This window comes from Aulonocara sp. 'chitande type north' Nkhata Bay, linkage group LG1, assembly GCF_057382095.1.
Source record: "Aulonocara sp. 'chitande type north' Nkhata Bay isolate Kocher_YH1m ecotype deep benthic linkage group LG1, A_spYH_male_GT1.1, whole genome shotgun sequence".
Classification (NCBI taxonomy): Eukaryota; Metazoa; Chordata; class Actinopteri; order Cichliformes; family Cichlidae; genus Aulonocara; species Aulonocara sp. 'chitande type north' Nkhata Bay.
In genome coordinates, this window is record NC_141344.1 from 33,834,092 (window position 1) to 33,851,791 (window position 17,700).

Genomic DNA, 17,700 nt, shown 5'->3' on the forward strand with positions numbered 1-17,700 from the left:
GCTTGACTTATCTGCAGCCTTCGATACCAATGATCATGCTACTTGTATTAACAAACAAAACTGGGTTGGCATCACTGGTAGTGCTCACAAATGATTTTCTTCTACTTATCAAACAGACACTTCAGAATTCATATTAATCAGCGTATGTCCTCATCTGCACTGCTAGTATGTGGAGTCCCCCAGGGCTCAGTCCTTGGACCAATTCCGTTTTCTTTATATGCACCTATGGAATCTCCTACCTATGCAGATGATAAACATTTATAGTTTGGCAGCCTCTCCTGCCTCAAAGAATGTATTCAAAATGCATTCATCTCAATTCCTGTTAAACTGAGGTTCTAGTGCTTGGCCCAGACAATTTCTCTGAGGTTAGTGATGTAATCATCACTCCCCTGACCAATAACATGAACCTTGGTATCTGTTAAAAACCTTGGCATCATCTTTGACCAACACCTGAATTTTGAAAACCAAAGGTCACACAGTCTTGTTTCCTTCATCTCAGAAATATTGTAAAAATCAAACCTTTACTGTCATTCAATCACCTTGAACTTTTTGTTCACACTTTAATTTTCTCCTTGATTACAATAATTCAATTTTCACGTGTGTCTCTCAGTCCTCCATAGCTCGTCTCCAATTAGCAGCCTTGCTGCTGCATTCTGCACTAACAAAAACTAGCAGGCGGTCACATATTATACCTATCCTTGCAATCCTTCACTGGCTTGCAGTGAAATTTAGGATCCACTTTAAAATTCTGCTATTAACATATAAAGCTCTACATGGACAGGCCCCTGCTTATATAACAGAGATTCTAAGACCTTTTCAGTGTAGCCGGCCTTTCCCATCGTCTAAACAGTGTCTCCTAAATGTCATTCGCTTTGATTTTAAAACCAGAGATCATGCTTTTGAGGTTGTTGCGCCCAAACTGCGGAACAGCTTTCCTCAGTGAATCGGTTTGGCTCACTCTGTTATTTCTTTTAAATGACAGCAGAAAACTCATTTTTATAGGTTAGCATTTCCTTAATCTCCCCCCCTTCATTTTTGGCCATAGTTTGCAACAACTTGTTGGAATTCGTGTCTGCCAGCATGGCTGATTATGTGTCTGTTTATGTGCCTGTATGTTTGAACATATACACATATCTTAAATGTGTGGCTTTTATTTGAACTGTGAAGCACTGAACTCTGTTTTGAAAAGTGCTTTACAAATAAAACTATAAAATAAAGTAATACAATTATAGTTATTATCGGTTGTAGATTTATATTTCATGATTTCATGATTTTTCTGTTTATGGTTAGGAAAGAAGCTTTAACCTTTTTACCGTTATGCATAAAATAACATTATATGAATAATCTGGGACATTTTAATTCGTGGATCTCTTTCCGGGAGAACTAAATTCAACAGATGTTACAGAGTCACGAGTACAGTCTGAGTCACCGTCATTTATTTTTGTGTGTTGCTCTTTACTGTATCTTTGCAGCAGACAGACCTGAAAAGGTGGTGAAACAGCAGATCAGACAGCTAGCTGCTTAGTTCAATATCCAGATTGGCAGCATAAACCCCTTGAAATATGGTATGTATTTTAACCATAGTCTATATACTAAATATAGACTGTGACAGCGACCCATTTTTTTTAACTTGACAATGTGAAGCCTCAGCATTAATCTCACCACCACGTTAGTCTTTTGGATCCTGAGGCATGAAATTTAGATGAACAGGTGGATTTCTAAATTATCAGCTAATACTAACAAGCTTGGTTTGTAAGCGGCATTCTGCATGGTTCCAATGACACACTCATATCGGTTATTTAGTGGAAGCTGTGGAAGACCTCCTGTGTGGTACCGGTACCAAAGACCTCCCATCCCAAGGACCTCAGCAGCTACAGGCCGGTAGCCCTGACATCGCATCTGATGAAGACCCTCGAGAGGTTGGTTCTAAACCATCTGCGCCCCCTGGTGAGGTCTTCATTGGATCCACTGCAGTTTGCTTACCAGCCTGGCATTGGGGTGGAGGACGCCATCATCTACCTCCTTCACCGAGCTCTGACTCATCTGGAGAAGCCTGGAAGCACTGTGAGGATCATGTTCTTTTCTCTAGTGCTTTCAACACCATCCAGCCACAACTTCTGAGAGACAAGCTGGAGCTATCGGGAGTGGACCACCCCATGTCCCAGTGGATACTGGACTACCTCACAGAAAACAGTATATGAGGTCACAGGGCTGTGTCTCTGATACGCTGGTCTGCAGTACGGGGGCCCCACAGGGAACTATGCTGGCACCGTTCCTCTTCACCCTCGACACTGCAGACTTCTCCATCAACTCCCCACGCTGCTACCTACAGAAGTTCTCTGACGACTCTGCCATAGTCGGCCTCATCACAGGTGAGGACGACTCAGAGTACAGACAGTGGACTCTGGACTTTGTTGACTGGTGTCAGCAGAACCACCTGCTGATCAACGCCGGGAAAACGAAGTTGATGGTGGACCTCCGGAGACGCAGACCCACCACACTGACACCGGTAAACATCCATGGAGTGGACATTGAGATAGTGGACTCTTATAGGTACCTGGGTGTTCACCTGAATAATAAGCTAGACTGGAGCCACAACACTGATACTCTGTACAGGAAGGGCCAGAGCAGACTCTACCTACTGAGGCGGCTGAGGTCATTTGGAGTCCAGGGAGCACTTTTAAAGACCTTCCATGACTCTGTGGTGGCCAGTAGCAGTTTTAGATACGGGCGACATGGGCGGTTGCCCGGGGCGGCATCGTGGTGGGGGGTGGCATCACGGGCATCGGCAAAACAAAAAAAAAATGCTCGTACTTATGCTGCCCCAACGTCAGCCAGCGCATATTAGGAATGGTATAGGCTCCGATCGGTTTTCTATTGCCCATTTGCTGGGAGTAAGGGCGCCCTTCGTTTGCGAGGTGCGCCTGCTGCTTGCGGCGCAGAGAGGAGAGGGCGGGGCGGCGGGGGATTCTCTGATCGGCTGGAGCAGCATCTAATAACCAACTCGCAAAGCAAAGCAAAACAAAATAAAAACAAACCAACAAACACGAAAACACGAGACATTATAATACAGACTTATAATTTGCACCGATGTATTTTTGAAATTCTATACACGAAAAGTGAGCGTGAGAGCCCTCGGCGCGCCTGCTTGCTGCTGAAGTCAAAGTAAACTTTATTGTCATCTCCGCTACAGTCCAGTATATAGAGAGACGAGACGTGCTGCTTCCAAATAGAGCCCTGGACCCATTGCAGGTGGTGGGAGACAGAAGGACTCTGGCCAAAATAACATCTCTGATGGACACAGTCTCCCACCCCATTCATGTAGATGTTGCTGAACTGCAGAGCTCCTTCAGTGACAGACTGCTGCATTCTAGATGCACGAAGGAGCGTTTCCGCAGGTCCTTCTTCCCTGCAGCTGTCAAACTGTACAATCAGAACTGCTCCCAACAAACATAGATGTTTACATCTGCGCTGTAACTGCAATAAGTTAATTAACCGATTCGCACTACAACCTGGTTTGCCTCTTATCTGTAGTTATTTTTATTTAATTTAATAACTGTACAGTACTCTGTATATAGTAACCATTGTCCTTAATGTAAATATGTAACAAAAATTGTGTATGTTTCTGTTCTGTGTCCTGTGTACGCTTTGTTTGTATATGTGTCTTTTTGGCTGCTGTTACAACCAAATTTCCCCTTGTGGGACAATTAAAGGACTAAAGGATTATTCTTAGTCCAGAGTAACATGCTAGTTAAATGCCAGAATTTCCATCACTTTTTGGGATTGGCCAAATTAAACAGCAGGTCATATTATTTGTCATATAATTTAACTTCCCAGAAAGGAACACGCAGCACAGACACAGAATAGATGCAGTTCAGTGAGTCCAATTACCAGAGGTGAGGCCTAGCAGGCAACACTCAGCTGTCTGTGTCGGGACATCTGCCAATCAAAGTGACATCCAACTAGATGGTGAGGAATTTATGGATGAATTAGAAAAACAAAACAAAACAACTAAACATCCCCACTGTTGTTGTTATAAACTGGGAAACTATCCACAGAGGATAGTCTGTACTGGGCTGTAAACATGCTTTTTATAATGGTGCATTTTAGCACAGGAGTGTATGGGACTCTACTCATTAGGTAAACCTAGCATACCACAAGTCAGCCAGTATTACAGCCAGGGGTAGGTACTGGGGTGGGTGAAAATGATTAGCAGTGAGTGTATTAGCATACATACGGATTTGCATTAAATACAATATCTAGTTAAGACTGAAAGTAAGGCGTATCTTGAGAGATATATATTTGCATATATCTGGTCGTAAAGAACTGCACTGAATACTATCAGGATGATCAGTTATCCATAAGTTGCTGACACTGTAAACCAAAATGGCTGCCTGCTTGTGGTGCTAAGAGAAAGTTGCATGATTAGGGGAATTTCCTGGCTCCATCCTCTGGTTACTTAGAATCCCTGTGCAAACCTTTAGGGCAATCTATCCAAATTTTCAATTAACAAAGCCAACAGACCACACAACATTGCCACAGATCCCATTGGCAAGACTGCAATAAATGAAAGAAAGTAGTCATAACCACTTACAACTTGCTATTTGCTACAGGTCAGGTGATTTTTTTTCTTTTATCTCACAAGCCAGAGGAAAACTGTCAGCTAGCTCCACTGCCATCGCACATTACACCCTGGATAACTCTTGTTTGATCCGTGCTCAACAAGTCAATTGCAAAGATGCTTTAATTTCTAAAACAAAAAACTTTCCTTATAACTCAGAAATTATGAAGTCATTAAACACCGGTACACTACTGGTCAGTTTTGATGACAGTCCTTAATGTGAGTCAGTGACATATTTCCATGCATGCAGACGCACCAGTGCAAGAGTACTCGTCCACTCTGGTGAAGCCTGGTAGACAGTCACAGCGATGGCTGCCGGGCAGGTTGACGCACACCGTGTTGGACTGGCAGTAGTGCATCTGCGTCGCGCACTCATCAATATCTGAGGACAAAGAGAGAATATGCAGTGGGTTAATAATTCTTTAGGCTTCTTTAAAGACACACCTACTCCTTTGGAACTAACAAGTAAATTGCTTTTAATCACCTCCCAAAGGAAAGGTGTCTGAGCCCCATCTTGATGCACAAGTTATTAATTAGAGTTTTGCACAACCAAAACTGCACCCACCGAAAAACCTCAGACAAACAAAGACGCTTAAATTTAAGTACTGCTTGTATGGTTTAAATGGAACGGTCATGTTGTCATGCTCTCTCTCAATGGAGAGAGAGAGAGCATGACAACTGACTGTGAATCGAGCACACCAGAAGCAATCTCAACAAGGAGGAGAAAGGAAAGGAAAAGGCTGATGAGATAAGGACATATCAACTGAAGAGGACAGAGGAGAGCAGGGAGTACAGCATCTTTGCTGACATCTATTATGTGGAGCTAATATCATGATATATTACGTCTTCTCTTCACACACACAGGCTCTCTCCTCCTAATGTAGCTTGAAAGACATCGTATGAGCACTAAAACATGGAGCTCGGGGAAGCATTAGCAGAGCTGGATGACTGCTGATGAAATGGGATTGGAAACACACAAGGGAGGCGTTATGCAGAAGGGAGCCCTAAATTTGCGCGCGTGCGTTTGTACAGTGCCGAGTATTTATGCGGATGTGAGCAGAAGAGAACCGGTTTCCCGAGGCTAACAGGCCTTTCCACCACTTAAGGGAAGGAGAGCGTGAGGACAGCATTTCCATATCCTCTCCTTGGATAAATACATTCCAGCCTCGAGGTGTTCAGCTCACTCTTTCCCCTTACAATAGAATGAATGCGTATGAAGTATGTAATTGCCTTACATGCAACACCCATAAGGTTTTTTTCTCGGTGAGTTTTTCATCCTTGGAGAGTGCACAGTAGGAGTGTTAAATTCCACAAAGAGAGGCCGATCATGTATTCAGGCATATAAAGGCTCGCCGGCCTTCGGTGTTAAAAAAAGCATTGATCTCCTGCATCAAAAACATGGAACTTAATTGAGCGACAGCACCCAAATCTAATTTTCATCTTGTCCTGAAGCACTGCTCCGCCTAAAAAGCTTACTCATTTGATTAACCTTTATTGGCAAAAGGTGCCAAACTGTTGTTCAAAGGTTGATGACAGCCGACACGGAGACTCAATAACTCAAAGTCGAGCACTCGCTGCTTTTGTTTCGCTTTCGCTTAAAGCAAGACGACCCTCTGGTGTCAAGCCTGAGGCAAGACTTTTCTGTTGTTTTAAGGCCCTGCATCCCCTGTGTTTGGAAAAGTCTGTGTGTGTATTCGCCCTCTGCTGCCTCCTCTGGGAGCATTGTTGCAGGTGAGGTCTGCTGACAGAACTGAAACTGTCATTTCACAGCGGGGGGATGGAGGAGAAGCGGTTCGTTTTTCTGTTCGTTTTTTGCCAGAGTGTATGTGTGTGTGTGTTTCTCTTTGCCTCTCTTCTCCCTCCCCACACCCCCATCTCTCTGCCCCAGACACCACACCCCACCTCCACCCTTTCCCTTCCCAATATGAGCTCACTTTCTTCATCTCTCTGCTGCTTTATTCATGCTGTGATGTAGGTCAGGGCTGGGTAGGGGAACAGCTAAAAATAAGGCAGGATAGGACTGTGCGCATCCATGAGTGTGCGCGTGCTTGTTTACGTTAGCTCATTTCTTTTTTGTGTACTTATGTGTGTCTGGGAGAGAGATGGGTAAAAATGAGGGTGCTGTGTGCTTGGATGCTGTGAGACAGAAAGAGAGAAGAACCTTGTTCTTTTGCTGTCGTCTGTATATGTGTGCGCACTACTAGATTCATCACCTCTTACTGTAGGGGTCAATGGAAACAGCTTTCTATGTTACAACAATATTGTTTCTTCTTGATGGAAACTCCTTTATTTCCTTTACCCAGATACTCACAGATTGTGTGAATGCATTACTGAAGGTGTCTGTAAATGCAAGCTTATAGGACTCAGCCACTGCAGCTGATCAGTCACTTTTATTTTCTCTGTTTGAAGTCCATGAGATGAAGCTGCTGCTACAGCCTCTGAATGAAACAGAGATGGAAATAAATTTTGAGATAAGTCCCTTTGACTTCAAAAGTGACTGTCAGCAAATGTGAGACTTGCTTGGTGCTTGGTGGAGAAAGTGCCCTTGTGTGTGCCTTCACCAGTGAATGTTTTTTCAGTGTTTTACATCCAGCAAACTTTGAATTGTTACTCAATTAAATTTTCAGGTTTGCACACTGACTATCACTCAGCACTAGGCCTTACATTTTTAAAGAGGGATAGAGTTCAGTTAAATGGGTTGTAAAGGATGAAAGGCCTTCTCAGGTATTGTTCTTTTAATCCAGATCACTGTTTAGCTAAGCAGTAATACAGCTTTTATGGAAAAACTCTTTATATCAAACAATTCACAACCTAAGTTCAACTTATAAATGGGGTATTTGGGTAAAATACACTGTATTAGACAGTGTCATGTGGTTCATCTCACATTTGAACCTTGCCCTATTACAGTCGTGTGAAAAATAATGTTTTCAAAGAAGTCTATAAACCCCTGTGAAAATTGAAGCATACCCCATGATTCATTAACTTGGAGCAATAGAAGGAAGTAATCGTTTTCAGTATGACTATCAGTCTCTCACATCATTGTGATGCAATTTTGGCCCACTCTTTTTCACAACGTTGCTTCCATTCATTGAAGTTTGGGGGCATTGATTTATGCACAGCTCACTCGAAGGTTCAGTTGTATCATTTCAGTTGGGTTGAGCCTGGACTTTGGGCCATTGCAGCACATCCTTGTCTTTTTCAGCCCTTCTTTTGCAGAGTTGCTTCCATGTTTGTGATCATTATGCTGTCATGTGACCGAGTTTCAACCAAGCATTAGCCGTCGGAAAAAAATCACCTCACATTCAACTCTAGGATCTAAAGGAGCTCATTAAGTCAACTCAACGACTGCAAAGTGTCTAGGTCCCAAATCATCACCCCTCTGCCACCATGATATAAGGTGTATAGAGAGCTTTAACATTTAACATGCTAACTGAGGTCTGTAGAGTCTGAGATGTAGTTTGTGTTTTTTTTTTTTTTGCAGTTTATGTGAACATTGCACAGTCTGACCTTGGGGTGAATGTGCACTTCTGATTGTGGCATTATGTAAACACACACCTGAAGCCTCCAAACTGCCAAAATATCTCTTTCTTTAAAAGGTGGCAACGCTGATGATCAGCTAACCAAGTGCATTTGATTATCAGCGCCTGGCTGCTACTTACTCTCTTACTCTTCCTGCAGAAGAAGAAAGGGTGCTCTCAGTTCTCATTCAAAAAGTATGTTTTCAAAGGCAGACACCACTATATGTATATGTTTTGTATTTGAATCTGTACGTTGTTTACACTGTGTCCTTTATGTCATGTAGCTCAGCTCACATATGAACTTTGTGCTATTCCAGTCGTGTGAAAAAGAAGTCTATGTATCATTTCATTTGTATTTCCTACTTTCCTGTCTTTTGATGCGAATGGAGGGTTAACCGTTCCTATTGTGAGCAGTTGTTTTGTGCTTATGCTCTATTTCAGATGGCACTAGCTAGCGTGAAACAGAATGACAAATGGAACAATGTTGTCATGTTTTGTGTTGAAGATTTGCCAGAGAAAATCTAGAGAATTTTCTCCAACGCTTTTATCCCAGTGTACTTTATACCCAACCAAATAGATTTAAAAAAAAGTAGTGGTGAGGTGGCTAGTGTAGTGAGGAGTGCATGGATCTCTACAGAGGAGAAACCAAACACACTCCACAAAATAGAGCCAATGCAACAGGACAAGACTCAGCTGCACACCTGCACTCTTAAGGATGTCAATGTTCACATTTTGCCCTGAGAAGACTTGAAAGGGTTGAAAGAGGACTAAAAGAGGCCATCTATGTCCACTGCGAACGACAATCTTTGCACAGAAGTGGTGGCTTACATGACCAGCTATCAGACATCTTGAGAACCTTTCTTGGGTATTTCAGCCTCACATTCACACTTTTCGCTCTGTTGATCTTCTGTTGAATAGGCCACATTATAAGCTCTGGGGAGGCCTCACAGTGGCTTCAACCCTTAAGCCTGGGTAATAGTGATGAGCAACGCGTTTTTTCACACCTTGGCTCATTTAATGACTCGCACTATCAGGTCATCGACCAACTCCAAAGGGGACAACCTCCGCTAAGGTCAAACACCTGGGTCTCTCAACCTTTTGTATTCCAAAACTGAAAAAGCCTCTTGAATAAGAGGTTACCCTTTTTCCAGCTCTTACAGCTTTATTCCAGATTTTTTACTGTTGTTTTTGAGGTTTTTTGTCTTAAAAGAAAATCAAAAAATATTGAAGAGTCCAAAAAGAAGAAATTAATAATAAACATTTTACCACAGAAACAGAATTTAAGAGCAAATACAGCAAAAGGAAAAATCATATCAGTAACTCAGTGGTAAATGGTAAATGGCCTGCATTTGTATAGCGCTTTTCTAGTCCATAGGACCCCAAAGCGCTTTACACTACATTCAGTCATTCACCCATTCACACACACATTCACACACTGGCAATAGCAAGCTACATTGTAGCCACAGCTGCCCTGGGGCAATAAGTAAATAATAAAGTGTATAAATGTAACTTAGAAAATTATAATAAAATTATATTATTGTGTTTTGACACATGCCATTTTATCTCAGTTTTGCCAGTTTAGCTCTATAGATCAGCAACAATCATCTCCAGACATGGTTAGCAGTGTAATATCGACATGAATATATCCACAGATCCAAGTTACAGTTCAGATTATTCATGTCACCACTAATTCATGTGATCAACTTAAGAGCAAGAGCTGAGAGCTCTTTTTTAAATAACTTAGAATAGAATAGAATAGAATAGAATAGAATAGAATAGAATAGAATTCAACGTTATTGTCATTGCACATGCACAGGTACAGGGCAACGAAATGTAGTTTGCATCCATCCAGAAGTGCTTTAGTGATATAGATATATTACAATATATATTAGCAATAATATAGATATGTAAGTATATTACAGAAATGGGTCTATTATGGTATGTTACAATGTACACGGTATGAAGTATGTCATTCTATAACTATAAGTATGTACAGGCTGTAGTGAGTACAAGCTATGTACAGGATATGAACAGGATATAAATATGAAAAACTATACAGAATATGAAATAAATAACTTTACAGAAATCTGAGATATACAGCTATACAGAAATGGGAACTATGCAAGTTGTAGTAGTTAAAGGGTTGTAGGGTTAAAAATTATCGTATGTACAGAATGATTATTTACACAGAGCCATACAGTAGTGCAGTTAAGATAAGTGAGGGTGTAGATAGTTTCTACAGAGGCTATATAAAGTGCTAGTGGTTGTGAGTGGTGGTTCAGTCCATGTTATTATTGTGTGTTAATAGGAACTGTTTCCTTCCTTCCTTGAAATCATCATCCTTCTAGATAAACTCTCATCACTGTCTCAGCTGGTTGCCTTCTTACACAATAACACACCTACATCTGCATTCCCCCGTTCTTTGACCTTTCTCTCATCCTCAATCTATTCTCTTCCACAACGAACTGAATCTCAGTCTGCAATTACACACCATGATAATTGAGACTTGCACGGGGCTTTGCTTTCCGCACACAGACATGTGCTCAAACGTTAAATGGGATGTTTTGTTTATTTTTTCTATGATGCACTTGGTGTAAACAGCTAAGCATTTTTCTTGTTTATTTTCACAGTGAGAAAATAAGGGTTTCCAATAATAGGCACCTCTACAGAAATTATTACGCTTGTATGCAAGTGTCAGTCACTGCACAGCACGTAGCTGCAATCAATTGAATGCATGAAATGACATCAAATACATCAAAATCACAGCAACAGTTTCCAGCTTAAGCAAATACAAGAGTGCAAACAGTACCGCCTATATTCATATAGCAGCAAGGTGATGACTTTTCTCAGTCATGCATAGCGTAAATCAGGACTAAGATTAAAACTCTCAAGTTATGCCAACAGTTTGGAGGCCAGCTCACTTGCTTGCTCGCTTGTTACTCACAGTTGGATGAGAGGATCATCATCCGTTTTGCCTCGGTGCAGGTCCAGATCAAGATCTGCTTGTTGTGCCATAAGAAAAAAAATTGCCCTCAACTCAGACAATAATTCCACACAAACGCTAGTGTTACCTTAGACAGGTTGAGCACTTGACACGTGTAAAGCAATTTGCCATGTTAAATACTGTTAAGACAGACATGGCTTCATTGTGTTACAATAAATATGAAGTTTTTAATATGAATAGTCCCTGCAGCCCACCAGGAAGTTCCCCATCTCCTGGAGTGTGACCCCTGTTCCCATGACCATTCACTTTCTTTAACACTAATCTTTGTTGCTGTTGCTGGAGCCTGGTAACACATGGCCAGTGACCAGACTCTTTAGTGTCTTACCTTTTTGTGCTTTATAATTATAGAATAATTATCAACCATTCCACCAATCTCAGTTACTCCTGCTTGTAATCTCCTGCATAAATAGCATTCTTGTAGATGTCTCTGGGTTGGTTCATCTACTTACACCCACTCTTCTGTGACTGGAAACCCACCCAACATCAGGATACTTAATAAATACACCACCACAGCAAACTGAGAGACAGGCCTTGGAGTCATTTCTTCAACAGCTGCCAATCTCTTCCTGTGTGCATGCCCATTTGTACTTTAAATAAAAGCCGTTTCATGTTACAGATTAAGTTCTGTCCCTCGTTTAAGCAGAAACATCATTCTGAATCAGACTTTACCACTCAACTGTTGTGTAGCTTACAAATACAAGTTGTTGCACCCACATACAGTATGTGCAGCAGACTGCAGAGCATCAGCAGTTATTGACACAAATTTGCAAATGCAGAGAAACGCGTCTCTCCTGTATTGCAGCACTTTGAATAATGTGCTTCTGAACCTCAAGAAAAGTTTAGTTGAACTCAGAACCTTCATTTTTGCTGCTTTGTTAGTCTATCGCACAATAAGCTGGGGTCATGTCTACATGGTGCCAACACAGACTCCATTACATTGCTCACAGATTTAGATACGCTCAGCTTGAGTGATGGCATGTCGTTGTTCAGCTTTAGTTGATGCTGTCTGAAATGTAACTTTCTTTTTCTCTACTTTTTCCTGGGGACATTTACTTTTTATTGTGTGTCAAGTGACAGACGGGTAGCAGAGAATAATGTAATGCATTTCGGATATGAAAACTCAGCACAAGAATATAAGGATAAGAAAAAAGCCTTCTCTTTCATTCCCGTGATGGACATTTATCCCTGTGTGAGCAATATTTCACACTGTAAGTATAAATGGCACTAAAATGGCCTCCTCTGAAGAAAAAAACATAATCTCAGCCAGCAATTATGCACTACGATAATTGAGTCTTATGCGCAGTATTGCTTTCCACAACTTCAACTTGTGAAGGAGGAAAGCGAGCCTGAATATCTCCCAATATGCTCCATTTTTCCCTTCTGCAGCAGGAACTTAGACCAGTGGCACAAACTTGAAAAGACCTGCATTGTCATCTTTCACCATGGACTGAAATTATTTTCCTCAAAGGGGGCATGCAGAGACCTCAGGTGGCTGAATTCAATAACTAAAACCTATTATCTCTTTGTGGCGCAAACAAACCAAACACACAAAACAACAATCAACATGCAGCACAGGACTGCACCTTTCTGATGCTGCCCGTCTCCTGTGGGTGTCAAAACTACCGGTGCATTTAATTAGAGCACCTTTAGAGAACAGCAGCCCTTATCACAGAAGCCCTTGTCCTTCTAGAAGACGCACAGAGCAGGAAGCGCTCTGGCTGAGCAGATTAGAGCTTGTCCAGGAACATGCTGTTTGCATTGTCTGGCAGGGAAAAGCTCGTGAGAAGGAGAACTGAATGGAAAGGTTCTCTATCAAAAGAAGGAAATGGTGTGAGAAAGGTGCTTTCATCTGTCTGTCATTCTGCAGCACCAACAAGAAGCTGCCACTCATTGAGCTGCACACTGACAAACTTTTAGACAGACACAGTGAAAACTGAAACTGTGACAGAGTCCTTCTCTTCTGTCAGACAGAGCAGAACAGTTTACCTGGATGACAGGTGCTGTGTGTGCGTGTGCAGGATGTTCTCACAGGTACACTTACTGCAAAGCTCAGAAAGGTACACCTGGGTGCCCGCTAACTGATATAAATCCATATCTCCATCAGTAGGAGGCAGCGCAGTGTGTGCCTTCCCTCGCAGTTTAACAGATTACCGCACAGTTGAAGTCTTTTTTATTACAAGTCAAATCAAAAAAGGAACACAGAATTGACTTTGTTGAAGCAGAGTTGTGCTGTATATATCACAGGGGACAAACAATCCACTGTGGTAGCCTTTTGATGTTTTATGATGACAGATTGGGTCCATCCAGCAATCAAACAATGTTCACCCAGTAATTGCATCTGTAACAGGAAAATATTCTTTACTATTAACTATTAGTTTACTGAATATAAAAAAACATGTATTTTTTAATCTAGCATTTAATTAAGTAAAACATACAGTTTACAGTCTTTATAATCTGCACAAAACTGCACATCCAGGTCAAAGACTTCCTTCAACTGCTACGATCAAGAAAAAGTCACAATATAAGTTCCCCAACCACTCTAAACATCCTATTTTTTTGGACAAAATAGAGTTTCCTCTCTTGGAACCCCCATCCAGAAGAGATCCAAATTCAATCGCACATGCTGGGGAAAAAAGAAAAGATCCACTGAACTGTCCATGGACTCTATCTCAGTTCCGAGGAGGAAGTCAGTCACATAAAACATAAAACTCACTTTTGGCTTTTTCTCAAACACCTCCCACCAACTGATGCAGATATCATATTGAGCATGTTAGATATTGGATCTTTGTTTACTAATATTACCCAGGAGCAAGGCCTTGAGTCTGTGGGACATTTTCTTGACACTAAACCTACAAAATTACCATCTACCTCTTTCTTTATAACCTGGCTACTTTATATATATATATATATATATATATATTAGGGGTGCAACGATATTCGTATCGATATTGAACCGTTCGATACAGTGCTTTCGGTTCGGTACGCATATGTATCGAACAGTACAACATTTGTAATTTATTTTATCAACTTTCCTTCTGACGATGCTGTCTGTGTTGAGCGCTCAGTGAATCTGCGTTCGACTGCTCCGCCTAGGCTGCACTGTCGAGCGCAGATCCACTGAGTGCTCAACACAGACAGCATAGTCAGAAGGAAGAGCGCAGGGCAAGCTAGCAAGACAGAAGTTAAGCTCTCCTTGCAACATGGACCTCCCCCACCCTCATTCAGATCTGGCGTTTGGAATTATTTTGGTTTTTATGTGACGTATGACCCTGAAGCTAAGCGAGTCATGGACTAAAGTAAAACAGTATGTTGGATGTGCCATGCAATGCTCAATTACATGGGTGGGAACTAGTGTGTTAGCGCAGTTAGCTCGTTAACGTGTTGGCTGTCTAGCCCCATGCACGGGGCGATCGGCGGTAGCTCGTTAACGGAGATTTGCCGTGTTGTGGCGTTAAGGTCATTTCAACAAGATTAACCTGAAAGCACTAGTGGGAACACAACGAATATGACTGCACATTTACATCCTAGTGCAAAGACAAAAACAGCAAGCATGCTACTAACTTTAGCCGAGTCATTTAGACAGCTGTTAGCACATGATTCTCCTTATGCTGCTGAGAATATAGCCCAGAAGAAGCGGATAGTATAGCTTTTATTTTGGAAAGAGACATTTCTCTGTAATAAACTCTCTTTTCCAAAGATGAGTGATTCCTCAATCAGATACAGGGCTTGCAATATCGCTAGCCCGACGTCCTGGTGCTAGAGATTTTTTTCAGTCGGGCTACCAAAATCTATCTCTGCCCTGCCCGTCGGCCTATTGTAGGAAGGAAACATATATGTCAATGCTTTTGCATTCTTTCAGAAATGTAGCTGGGTAATTATGTCATTGGCATCGGTGAGCCACTGTCAATATGTGACATATTGAAATCGCATTTGAATTTGCGCTTGTTTTTTTGCTTTCACTTTGCAAGCGTGCGAACTGTGTATAGAGAGCAACAGCACTGATCTGTGAGTGATGATAATTTGTGCACCAATTCCTCTGACATCGTCTTATTAATCGTTAGCTTACTATGCAAACATGACAAGTGAAATCTCCTGCAGCAAGCTTAAACATGTGAGAGGTTGATCGCGCAGAGAATCGCTGAGCTTATGTGAGTGAGTGTGTAAAAGCAGCAGGATATATATTTTAGTTCTGCTGAGCCAAATAAGACAGGTCAGGGTGAAGAAGTGACAGCCAAAGAAAAGCTTACCACAAAACGGAGAAGTTATGACAAATCAGACTATAGGGCAAAAAGAAAGTGCAGCTTTATGGTTTCATGGACAAAAGAATTTCTGTGGCTGCAATATGACGAGCTAAATAACCAGGGCTGCACATAAGTGGTCTGCAGGTGCGCATTCGCTGTCAAAATAAAAAACACGCAAAAAGGGTTAGGATTAAATTTAAAAACTGTACTTTTGAGTTAAAATATATATTTAGAATTTTAATAAATGACAAATTAAAAAGGCATGAAAATTTTTTTTGTATCGAAAAAATATCGAACCGTGACACCAAAGTATCGAACCGAACTGAACCATGAATTTTGTGTATCATTGCACCCCTAATATATATATATATATATATATATATATATATATATATATATATATATATATATATATATATGTATATAAAACACCCAGCACGCCCCTGCGGGCGGTTTATCCTTCAAGCTCGGGTCCTCTACCAGAGGCCTGGGAGCTTGAGGGTCCTGCGCAGTATCTTAGCTGTTCCCAGGACTGCGCTCTTCTGGACAGAGATCTCCGATGTTATTCCCGGGATCTGCTGGAGCCACTCGCCTAGCTTGGGAGTCACCGCACCTAGTGCTCCGATTACCACGGGGACCACCGTTACCTTCACCTTCCACATCCTCTCGAGCTCTTCTCTGAGCCCTTGGTATTTCTCCAGCTTCTCGTGTTCCTTAGTATTTAGTATTTATTTATTTATTGTCATTGTCAAGAACAATGAAATTGCGTTTGGGGCTTCCATACAACCCAAAAAAAAGAAGAAAATAATAAATACCCCTTAAAACCCAAGTGTACATATTTAACCCAGTGTGACTCCAATGCAATAAGACAATCCTTAGCAATAATGTTCGTAGAAATTCAGACAAAGACCTGAGAAACATGACAAAATACAACAATGCAACCCATTCAATATTATTGTACTGTGAGATATGATATCAGATATGATAGTTATCTATTTAAGAAAGAGGGGGGGGGGGCAGGAGGGGGAAGAGAATAAAGATATGATGCACCAATGCAGACCAGTTCATTGCTATTAAGAAGTTGGATATGGTTATTGTCCGTGAGAGGGGGGCAGAGAGTTCAGGAGCCTCACAGCCTGTGGATACAGGCTGTTGGCCAGTCTGGATGTTCTGGCCTGTATAGACCTGTACCTTCTCCCTGAGGGCAGCAGATGGAAAAGGTGGCGCGCAGGGTGATGTTGGTCCCGCAGGATACTGTGCACCCTCCTCAGACAGCGAGTGGGGAAGATATTACTGATCTCTGGCAGACTTGTTCCAATAATTCTGCCAGCTTCTTTCACCACCCGCTGGAGTGCTTGCTGATCGGCCTTGGTGCAGCTGGGGAACCACACTAGAAATCCATACGTCAGAACGCTGCTGATGGCACAGTTGTAGAAGTTCAACATCAGAGATCTGGGAATGTGTGCGCTCCGCAGTCTCCTCAGGTAGTAGAGGCGCTGTTGGGCCTTCCGTGCAACTGAGGTGATATGGTTGCCCCAGGACAGGTCCTCGGTCACAGTTACCCCCAAGAATTTAAAACTGCTCACCCTCTCCACCGCCTCACTGCCAATGAAGAGAGGCAGATGGTTGTTATGACCCCTCTTCCGGAAATCTACAATGATCTCCTTGGTCTTTTTGGTGTTTAAGACCAAGTTATTGTCGTGGCACCATGACTCTAGTTGTTGCACCTCTGTCCTATAGTTTGTCTCATCATTGTTGGATATAAGTCCGAGCACTGTGGTGTCATCTGCAAACTTAACAATGATATTCCTGATATTGCTGTCATTCGGAACCGCTACATCGATCACTACGGCCGTCTTCTTCTGTTTGTCTGCCACCACTATGTCCGGTTGGTTAGCCACCACCATTTTGTCCGTCTGTATCTGGAAGTCCCACAGGATCTTAGCTCGGTCATTCTCCACCACCCTTGGGGGCATCTCCCATTTTGACCTCGGGACTTCCAGATTATACTCGGCACAGATGTTCCTGTACACTATGCCGGCCACTTGGTTATGGCGTTCCATGTATGCCTTGCCTGCTAGCATCTTGCACCCTGCTGTTATGTGCTGGATTGTCTCTGGGGCATCTTTACACAGCCTGCACCTGGGGTCTTGCCTGGTGTGATAGACCCCAGCCTCTATGGATCTTGTGCTCAGAGCTTGTTCTTGTGCTGCCATGATTAGTGCCTCTGTGCTGTCTTTCAGTCCAGCTTTGTCCAGCCACTGGTAGGATTTCTGGATATCAGCCACCTCCTCTATCTGCCGGTGGTACATACCG

At 42.2% G+C, this 17,700-nt stretch overlaps 1 protein-coding gene across 1 annotated transcript in view; it reads right to left on the reverse strand.

Annotated features, from left to right (window-relative positions):
- The window catches only part of LOC147339415 (protein kinase C-binding protein NELL1-like), a 307,103-nt gene that overhangs the window by 94,395 nt on the left and 195,008 nt on the right, over window positions 1-17,700 (reverse strand). Inside the window, exon 13 of the mRNA XM_086294400.1 lies at window positions 4,878-5,003. Within this exon, the coding sequence (XP_086150526.1) occupies window positions 4,878-5,003 (126 nt within the window). The remainder of the gene's footprint in view (window positions 1-4,877; window positions 5,004-17,700) is intronic.